Raw genomic sequence first — 10,911 nt, forward strand, 5'->3', positions numbered from 1 at the left:
CACTGAGTTGGGAGAGATGGTGGACTCCTCTGAGGATCGCCGTGACGGGGTCTTCGCCGTCTCTTATGGCTTGCAGCGTTTCTAACAGCATTTGTAGAGATGCCGTTCCGATGCCAATGGTGGTTGGGTTGGCTCTTCTACTATGCTGGGAAGGGCGAGTTTTGGCCGTCTGTGTTGGTCCTTTCGGCGCAGGGGATTGAGGGAGCGCTTTGTGCTGCTTCTTGAGAGTCTGCCTGCTTCTGGGCGACCTACAATGCCTCGTGTTGCGAAATAGTAAGTTACGTCCACAATTTCTGCTAATATATTGCGAAATAGTAAGTTACGTCCACAAATTCTGCTAATATATTGCGAAATAGTAAGTTACGTCCACAAATTCTGCTAATATATTGCGAAATAGTAAGTTACGTCCACAAATTCACAATGAATTTCCAAGTATCAAGTATGGAATTTTATTATGAATTCTCGCTGTTTAATTTTAATTTTCCTTATTCTTTCCCATGATGATGTAGTGAAAAGGAAATTTTTATTCGAAGGAAATTCTCTCAGCAGCTACAAACAGTCCATATTTACTCGGTAGTCTGTAATCGTCACGTACCTCCAAAAGATTTAGTTCCGACTTTGTAATATATTTACTTAGGCTATCAACGTACGGAAATAGTATCTTTGGTCTCGCGAGATTGTTTGGGAACATTTCTAATTTCGATACAAGTTTCAAAACGTTTTTTGTCACAACTTTCAAGCCCATCCTCGAGTTGCTACAACCGCATCAACAAACTACTTCTTTCGTCTTTCACGGAGGCAATTTTGCTTTCTAACGCTCTCAACTCTTCGGTTAAAAATTCAAGTGACTGTTCAATATCACGGTTACTTGCTTGTATTGTCTCATTTTAGACTTTTACCTCCATTAAATGTGATTCGATTCCCTCTAGTCTGTATTTTTGCGTTTCGTATTTTCGTACAAAAACAGAGCTGGTTCACTAACCGATCAATTTTGAGCAAGATAGTTTTGCGTTGTAACTAATACTTTATCAAGTAGTATAATAAACCTGGTATAAACCATTTTAGTCATGGAAAATAATATCATTGAATGAAAATTTAAATAAACTATGCTGATCTGATTGTCTAACTAACCTTAATTAAATTTATTTTTATTAAGATAAGTATATTAAATGTTATTTAAGTTTTACTCATTATCAATGTATTTTAAGGTATTTTAAAAATAAAATAAAATCGGGACAAAATTAATCATTTATTACTTTACTTGAACAATATTACTTTTAATTTTAGTGACTCTACCGCCAGTTAGGAAAATGCAGTCTCTTGTTGAGAAGAACGGCAAGTAACTCAATAATTGCTCTTTTAAAATATTGGTTAAATACAATTACAATACAAATGATAATTAGTACCTTGAAATAGATAGTTCAATAAAGTCTTAACTTCAAGACAAATCAAAATAGCATTAACCAATTACAACACAAATATACCTAATTCATAATACGAGCATAGATTGGACCTAATTTTACATATGTTTTTTCCGACGTTTTATAACTTATCGTTACAATAATACAATATAACAAAATACAGTTAACAAAAAAGATTTATGTATATGCGATGCGGCAAGGCCGCCACGCTGATACGCGACGACGAAACGTATATCCCGGCCATAGGAGAGCGACCGTGTTCTATTATGGCTAGGACTAGCTGCGCCTGGGAGTATTGTTCTTGGACAAGAGCAATATCCAGGCGCTGCTCCCTGGCGATTGCTGGGAGTTCCTACAATTGAGCCATTCAGGTTTATTAGTCCAATGTGGAGCTCACGGTCCATAGTTTGTTGAGGCAACGTCCCGTTCTTTAGAATAGCGGCGCGCTGGGCAGGACATTTATGTGGTATGGATGGCGGTATCTGTTCGGCCGAATTTGTGACAAATGTTCAGCTGTGGTCGCCTGGCATTCCTTCTGGTGCCCTGTTGCGCCGCATTTGCCGCAGGTCGCCGCTGTGGCCCGGCAGTATTTCTCTGGGTGGCCATACTGCTGGCAGTTGTTGCAACACGTCACTTGGATGTGGTCCAGGGCCTCAACTGATTGCCACCCGATGTACAGTGACCCTTGTTCACCAGGGCATCACGTAGGGCGGGCGAGCACTCATTGATGATGGTGGTGGAATGAGCTCTGCGTCCTCGGCGCTTGAAATCTTTCCACTCCTTAGCGACTCTATCTGGGGACCAGTCTAAGGAGGCACGCAAATTCTGGTCGAATATGGCCGTGAAGACGTCTTTCTCTGCAGGATCTCCGTCCAGGTCTCGTAGGCAGACTCGGCGACCTCGTTCCGTGCAATTGCACCAATTGTGGACATGCAACCAAAATTTCTGTATGTGTAGAACGGCATCCCAACCAAGAAAACCTCAAACTTTTATCTAGCATCTTTTTTAAATTTTTGCCAATATTTTTTTCAAAATTATTTTCATTTAAATACTTATGTATTTAAATTACTTCCATCCCTGTACATCATAAGAAAGTTTTTACTAGGATATGCTAAACTATTATTTTTTTAGCATTTGATATACTTTTGTTTTGTATAACAATAAATATTTTTATTTGTAGAGCTGCTGGTATATGTTTTAGGCAGCTCTGACACTGACTTTTACGGCATAAGAACCCAGCCGTATAGGCTGAGCACTGAACTTTAGTTTTTTCTAATATAACTTCGTTTTTAAAGTTCCACTTGGACTGGTATGGTCTAGTATCTGTTGTTATTGTTGTGAAGGATGGGATTATAGTACGGTTTTCTTTATCATCAAAAGAACTTTCAAATAAAAAAATATATCCAATGAATCTCCATCATCCATTTCACAGTTGGCAAGTTGTGTAAGTGAGGACTCAACAAATTGGTTAGTAACAATGATTTAAATGCATGCAGAAATGTATTTGCATCTGGGTATATTTCTATAATTAAGTGACCTTATCCTACCAAAAAAAATCTAGTGGATCCTGGTAATAAACCTTGTAGTCAACATATTATGTAACATGTAACATATTTAAAAATCAGACATGTAAAAATAAGTAAAATTCAGTGTAGGGGAAACCAGGAAAGATGTTGGACGTACCTTGTCTTACTGGCGCGGTCTTCTTTCCGGGGTACTCTTCTGTAGATAGCTCCAGGTCTGCCTATTTCAAATATTGGCTGGCAACTTGATAACGATTGATTGTATGGAATGTTTGATTCACTGCTCGTATTTAGAATATGATGATATGAAGAACGCCGACTCGTCGTGTTGAGCGTTTTAAAAAGAAGAATAGGCTCTTGTGTTGACTGACAAGTGACAGCTGACAGCTTGTGACGTGAGGAGACGTCTGAACAAATTTCCTGATTTATGTCATACAATTTGTCTATACTTGTGATGACACTTTGAAATTAGAAAGACTACGGAACATTCAGCTATTTTTAGTGGAGCTTTAAAGCGTCTGACAAAAGTTCTGGCCCATGGAAAGTGAGGCTTAAGACAACAGCTTTCGAATAATGTTCTACACAACATATACAACGTGTCCCAAAATTCAACGATAAGCGGGCGCCAAAAGATTGACCTGCTCATGAGCACTTAAGGAAAAATAATAAAAAAAATATACCTAAATTTTTTTTTTAGTTACAAAATAAATTTTAAAATTCTTTGAAAATTTACACCTTGTATGATATTTTGAACTACCGCAGCTACAATTTCTTAAATATGCTTAAGATTTTTTTTGTATCGGAACCTAAGTAGTACTACTATTCACCACAACTCTTAAAAACACCACAATGCCCGCAGTTTTTACACAAAAAAATATCAAAATATTTTTTTTCCCTCAAATTTTTAAAGATTTTTACTTTCAGTCTACTTTGACTCATGGTCTTGCAAAAAAAAGTATGAACACCGCTATGGCAAGTTATTTTCAAAGTTGACGCAACTAATCAAGATTTCAAAATAGTATAATACCCTAGGATAACTAGTCGCAAAAAAAAAATATGCGTACCATTTGTAAACAAGAACTAAATTTCTAAAATGTTTTTGCTCCTAGAAATCACTTTTACTTTATGCACAAAATGATGTGAGTCATACGTTGCAATTTCCTAGAATTTTAATGGAACGAACGATAACATTTAAAAATAAGAGAGAGAGAGAGAGAGAAAGATAGCGATAAGTATACGTTAGAGAGGGATAGACAGATGTTCTTTGTTGAATGACAATGATGCAGGTAAAGAAAATCCTGTTCCCAGCAAGTCAGTACGCTCTGCTCCTTTGTTTACTGCGCAACTTTCCGTATTCAATTGACGTGGCTCTCGTACTAACGACTTTTGGCTTTGCATTTTGGACTGGACTTAAGTGATCTGCAAACTGAACTGACCTGGCATTATTTTGGACTGTGCCTGTGTTTTGTGAATTGGACTTTTGGTGTATTTTGGACTGTTTAGCGTTATCATGCCGCAACCATACACGCCGATGGAATACGCTAACATGCATCTCATTTATGGAGAATGTCGGTGCAATGCTAACGCTGCTAGCAGATTGTATCGAGAAAGGTACCCAAACGCTCAAAGATATCCAGATTATCGGGTATTTATGAATGTGCATCAAGCGTTTTCGGAGGGTCGTTTGCCGTCAGCTAGAAGAAACGCTGGAAGACCTAGATCGGAATGCGATGAAGAAGTTCTCAATGAAATAAACATTGATTCAACTACCTCAGTGCGTGCCATAGAAGCAGCTACGGGAATCCCAAAAAGTTCAGCACATCGAATACTAAAACGTCATCGGCTACACCCATATCATTACAGACGTGTACAAACGTTACTATCACGGGACTATCCACTGCGGATCGCATTTTGCCGAGTGATGCTTCAAAAGCATCGGGAAGATCCTCAGTTCTTGGATAAAGTACTATGGTCGGATGAAACAACCTGCAAGAAAGATGGCTATTTAAATCTTCACAACCTACACAGCTGGAGCAATGAGAATTCGCACCTGATGAGAGAAGACAAATCCCAATATCAATTTAAGGTCAACTTATGGACGGGCATTTTAAATGGAAAAGTGATTGGGCCTTTTGAATTACAAGGAAACTTAGATGGGGACAGTTATTTGAACTTTTTACAAAATGATTTGCAAGAATTACTAGAAGACGTCCCCCTAAGCGACCTTCAAAATATGTGGTATCAAAATGATGGTTGCCCAGCTCACTACGCTCGTCCTGTGAGACAATACCTAGACCACGAGTATCCGGGGCGTTGGATCGGGCGACTTGGTCCTATCCTATGGCCACCCCGATCACCCGACCTAAACCCCCTGGATTTCTTTTATTGGGGTTGTCTCAAAGACAGGATCTACGCAAAACCGATTACGACATTGGACGAGCTTCGGCAAAAAATCACTCAGGCTGCGGCACATATCAATGCTAGAAGATATGCGCGAAAAATAAAACGGTCGTTTTTAAGGCGATGTCGTGCCTGTATTAATGCCGGTGGAAAACAATTCGAACATTTACTTTAATGTTGTGTAATTAAAATAACAAACACATTTTTGGAACATAGTAAAATTTATTACTAACAACAAGAACAATTAAGAAATTTGGTTCTTGTTTACAAATGGTACGCATATTTTTTTTTGTGACTAGTTATCCTAGGGTATTATACTATTTTGAAATCTTGATTAGTTGCGTCAACTTTGAAAATAACTTGCCATAGCGGTGTTCATACTTTTTTTTGCAAGACCATGAGTCAAAGTAGACTGAAAGTAAAAATCTTTAAAAATTTGAGGGAAAAAAAATATTTTGATTTTTTTTTGTGTAAAAACTGCGGGCATTGTGGTGTTTTTAAGAGTTGTGGTGAATAGTAGTACTACTTAGGTTCCGATACAAAAAAAATCTTAAGCATATTTAAGAAATTGTAGCTGCGGTAGTTCAAAATATCATACAAGGTGTAAATTTTCAAAGAATTTTAAAATTTATTTTGTAACTAAAAAAAAAAATTTAGGTATATTTTTTTTATTATTTTTCCTTAAGTGCTCATGAGCAGGTCAATCTTTTGGCGCCCGCTTATCGTTGAATTTTGGGACACGTTGTATAAAAATCAGACATACAAAGTTAAACACACCGTGTGTGTGACATGTTGCCGCCCGCACTCGCGGAGCGTCAAAACAAACCGCGGTGCGTGATAGGCCGAGGCCCCATTAGTGCGTTGCGCTGCGTTGCGTCGCGTCATCGCAACGGAACAACGCATTGTATGCCACACCTGTGTTGCGTTGACGCTGCGCCAACGCAACGCAAGAGGGTATGCACGCCGACGCAGCTGCGTCTCAGTTCAGCCTTTGCAATGGATAGATACAAACGTGTTCTTTTGTTGCTTTTATTACGGCACCGCCGAAATAAACGTAGAAATCATAGAAGATTCTGGATATCTCCTTTGATAGCATTAAGAAATAGTGATGGTCAGTTTTTTATGCAGGAATATAGGGAGTTGTTATTAGATGAAAATACATTTTTTAATTTTTTTAGAATGAGTGTGGCCAGCTTTAATAATTTGGTTGAAACCTTAAAACCACATATAAAAAAGCAATATACCAAATTCAGGAACCCTTTAGAACCAATTGAAATGATTGGTATTACATTGAGGTAAGTAATTCAAATATCATAATACTCGTAATGTTAATCAGTTATTAATTTATTATCTTTAAAAACAGTTTAATTTAAGTATTACTATTAGGTAACAAAGCAAAGTTATAATCTTCTTCTTGACTATCATCAGTAAAATTATTAATCGTAGTGTTGGTTGAGTAGGTAGCTTCGAATTCATCTGTTCGATACGATGATGGCGATGGTGACTGGGCATGTTGTCCAGTTTGATATCCGCGTGACTGCAATGGTGTTGCTTGATACTGTTGTCCAGTTTGATATCCGCGTGACTGCCATGTTGTTGATTGAGTCTGTTCCCCGAACCGAATTTCGGTAATGATATTTATAACTTTGCTTTGGAATGTCAAAGTTTGTAATTCCGTAAAGCTGTCCAAAGAAGGCAAAATTCCTTTGAAAAATGATAAGTGGCGGTTTTCTTTCTCTTGCAACGCTTTTAATGCTTGCGCCTCGAAATCATCTATTGCTTGGTTTGATCTCTTACGGCTTGCAGGCACGTAGCGAGAAGGACCTGGGGGTAACGAGGACATTTCTTTTGTAGGAAATGGAGAAGATGATGCTGTGTTTTCATTTCGTTCCGTTTCTTCAGACACCATTTCAAGGCTACTATCAGTTTTATTTTGGGCAACTTTCATCAAAAACAGCAACTGATTGTAATAATGATATTTCTTCAATTGTTTTGCCCCTGATCCAGACGAACTGTTTTCTTTTATTTTTTTTACGTATCGAAAAAAGTTGTCCTTCACGCTTCTCCATTTTTTCACAACCTCGTTACCTGCAAAGAAAGAAAAAAATGTGTAAGTACCTAACTTGTCTACACTGACCAATCTAAATGGGCCACCCTGTTTATTTTTTTGTGTTTCTATTTCAGGTACTTAGGCAGCGGAAATTCGATAAACGACTTGCATTTCAAATTTAAACGTGGAAGAGCAACAATTTCTAGAACTATTTCGTCAGTTTGTCAAGCTATATGGAAATATGTTCGACCACTGTACATAGAAGAGATCACAGTAGAAAAACTACAAAATATTGCATTAGATTTTGATCTCAAAGCTAACTTTCCTCATTGCTTCGGGGCAATTGATGGGAAACATATACGTTTAATAAAACCAGACAAAAGTGGCTCTCTGTTTTATAATTATAAAAAATATTTTTCAATTGTTTTGCTGGCGGTTGTTGACTCAAATTATAAGTTTGTTTTTGTCGACGTGGGTGCATATGGTAAGGAAAGTGATTCTACTATTTTTAGAAATTCGACACTGTACAAGATTTTAATGAGAAATGAATTACCATTGCCTGATCCTCAACCACTTGGAAATGATCATAATAACGAGCCACCCATCCCTTATGTACTCGTCGGTGATGAAGCTTTTGGTTTAAGTAAGCATGTTATGCGCCCATACGGCGGATCCAATCTCAATGTGAAACAAAGAGTTTATAATTATCGCCTTAGCAGAGCACGTAGATACGTGGAATGTGCATTTGGGATCATGGCAAATAAATGGCGCATTTTACATAGGCCAATTGATACGTCATATGATTTAACTATTAATATTGCGAAAGCATGTTGTGTTTTACACAATTTTGTTATACAACACGATGGGTTAAAACAACAAGACAATATGGCAATAAGTAGGTTCTCACAATTGAGACCCCATAGCAATGAAGAATCATTAGCCGAAAATTTTATCAGAGATCAATTTGCTAATTACTTTATGAGTCCAGAAGGGGCTTTACCATGGCAGTTGAAAAAGATATAAATTAACTTATGTATTGAATTTACAAATAATATAATAAATAACAACTCACCAATTTTGTTCTTTTTTTGGTCCTCAAACTCCTCGTAATCTTGAAATATTTTTTTACAAACAGCTACCCATTCATTCGCTTTACGAAATTTATCACTGTAATGTTCGTGTGATTTATCCCATATAATGGGTCTTTCTTGGACCAAGGATATGAGAAAATCTATATCAATATCCTGCTCACTCATGGTAAAATAGAAAATGTCGTTACGCTCGTCTAGCTTTCTCCTCTAGCAGTGCATCACTGTCCGTCGTCGCAGCGGAGCTCCGACAACGCAGCGCATCACCCTCCCTCCCGCTATAGTCTCTTGTCCGTCGATCCGTTGAAACGTCGCGCGCGACGACGCAACGGTCTAATGGGGCATGTCATAAAAAATGTATGGAAAACGACGCAGCGACGACGCTGCGACGACGCAACGCAGCGCAACGCACTAATGGGGCCTCGCTCATACGCCGTCCGCCAGTGCAGACGGGCGACCGTGTAAACGAAGTTATAAGACTGATTAAAACAAATGTTATTTTTGTTAGTATTTATTACATAAATTTCTTGCGTATAAAAGTTTTTATAAGAAAAATAACAAAATTCGATTAACTGTTGCTGTGGAAATTCCCATGACTTCCGATACTTTTTGCGCAATATCTGTTTTATATGGATAAGTTACCATCATATGCGTGATAAATTTTTAAACATTAATAGCTACCGTCTTTTCGTTCGATCCTAAACGATCATGTTCAAGTCTTTTTTCCTGGAAGACTGCAGATTTTTTTTCGAAATGGAAGAGAGGACAGTTATCGATCGGTAGCTAGTCTGCTTTTCTGGGATTTTCCCTGGTTTAGGAATTGTGATAATGTGACCCTCTTTCCTGATGGCAGGGAAGTGGCCACATCTCAGGATTTGAATAATGTCGTCAGCGCGACTATTGATTTCTTGGGAATATGACGTAGAGCCGAGTTTGTGATACCGTCGGAACCAGGCGCGTTCTTGGTTTTCAACTTTGCGATGGTTTTCTTTGTCATTCCTGGAGAGAAGTAAATTACCTCTTCGTTGTCAAAGTATTCTCGGTTTTCGCGAGTGACATTTTGAGTGTGCTCTGGGACTAGGTCAGCATTTGGCGAGAACTGAATCTGAAGATGCCTTGCCAGGATGCCTGCGCGGTCTGCTGCACGGTAGCGTAGGTTGCAATCTTAATGAATGTGGGTGTTTGGGTTCTGGAGCCTTGGTGAGAAGTCTGCACAGTCTGTGCCACCCGATGTACAGGTGGCCCTTGTTCACCAGGGCATCACGTAGGGCGGGCGAGCACTCATTGATGATGGTGGTGGAATGAGCTCTGCGTCCTCGGCGCTTGAAAACTTTCCACTCCTTAGCGACTCTATCTTGGGACATGTCTAAAGAGACACGCAAATTCTGGTCGAATATGGCCGTGAGGACGTCTTTCTCTGCAGGATCTCCGTCCAGGTCTCGTAGGCAGACTCTCGGCGACCTCGTTCCGTGCAATTGCACCAATTGTGGACATGCAATCTTATTAAATTATTGAAAAATACACTTTTCAAAATTTCTGTATGTGAAGAACGACACCCCAACCAGGAAAAGCTCAAACTTTTATCTAGCATCTTTTTTAAATTTTTGCCAATATTTTTTTCAAAATTATTTTCATTTAAATACTTATGTATTTAAATTACTTCCATCACTGTTTTTACTAGGACATGCTATATTATTATTTTTCACCATTTCATATTCTTTAAATTTTACATAAGAATAAATATTTTTATTTGTAGAGCTGCTGGTACTTGAATATGTTTTTAGGCAGCTCTGACATTGATTTTTTTTGTGAATTTACGGCATAAGAACCCATCCGTAAGTTTTGTTAGTGAGGACTCAACAAATTGGTTAGTAACAATGATTTAAATGCATGCAGAAATGTATTTGCATCTGGGTATATTTGTATAATTAAGTGACCATAGTGTTTCCAACCTATATCCCGAATCGCTTTTACAATATTGGAGGCATTATCCGTGACTACAAAATTAATTTTAATGTCGAGATGCCATTCAGCCGCTATCTCACCTAACGCAGACTTAATATTTTCGCTGGTGTGATTCAGGGAAAGTCTTACAATCCAGAAAAACTGATTTAATATTAAAATCATCAGTAACATAGTGGCCCGTTCTAGCCAAATAGGACTCATGACGACACGACGACGACGACGGCACGACGTCCATAGATCTCCTGTGAGGCAAACGTGTTCCACACCTACGTTGCACAACTCTAGTTGAATTGTATTTTTTATTTTGTCACATAATGCTGGAATCATTGTTCCTGATATGGACTTCCTAGACGGTAACGTGTACCGGTAACGTGTACCGGTAACGTGTACCGGTAACGTGTACCGGTATCCAACGTGCGAATCTCTTGAAGTTCTCTTCCTCGACCAATGAAAATGGTTGAAAT

The 10,911-nt window shown here is 38.4% G+C and overlaps 2 protein-coding genes across 2 annotated transcripts; one reads left to right on the forward strand and one right to left on the reverse strand.

Moving 5' to 3' along the window:
- The first annotated feature begins 6,172 nt into the window (after window positions 1-6,172).
- LOC128199556 (uncharacterized) lies at window positions 6,173-8,469 on the forward strand. Its single transcript, XM_052889631.1, has 2 exons — window positions 6,173-6,639; window positions 7,529-8,469. Exons 1-2 carry the CDS (start codon window positions 6,251-6,253, stop codon window positions 8,415-8,417), a joined length of 1,278 nt encoding a protein of 425 aa, XP_052745591.1. The 5' UTR covers window positions 6,173-6,250; the 3' UTR covers window positions 8,418-8,469.
- On the reverse strand, window positions 6,668-9,501 carry LOC128199567 (uncharacterized). The gene is made up of 2 exons (XM_052889657.1): window positions 8,467-9,501; window positions 6,668-7,432 (listed from the first exon to the last, which is right to left on the reverse strand). Exons 1-2 carry the CDS (start codon window positions 8,648-8,650, stop codon window positions 6,714-6,716), a joined length of 903 nt encoding a protein of 300 aa, XP_052745617.1. The 5' UTR covers window positions 8,651-9,501; the 3' UTR covers window positions 6,668-6,713.
- Between the last annotated feature and the right edge of the window lie 1,410 nt (window positions 9,502-10,911).

This window comes from Bicyclus anynana, chromosome 26 (assembly GCF_947172395.1).
Source record: "Bicyclus anynana chromosome 26, ilBicAnyn1.1, whole genome shotgun sequence".
Taxonomy (NCBI): domain Eukaryota; kingdom Metazoa; phylum Arthropoda; class Insecta; order Lepidoptera; family Nymphalidae; genus Bicyclus; species Bicyclus anynana.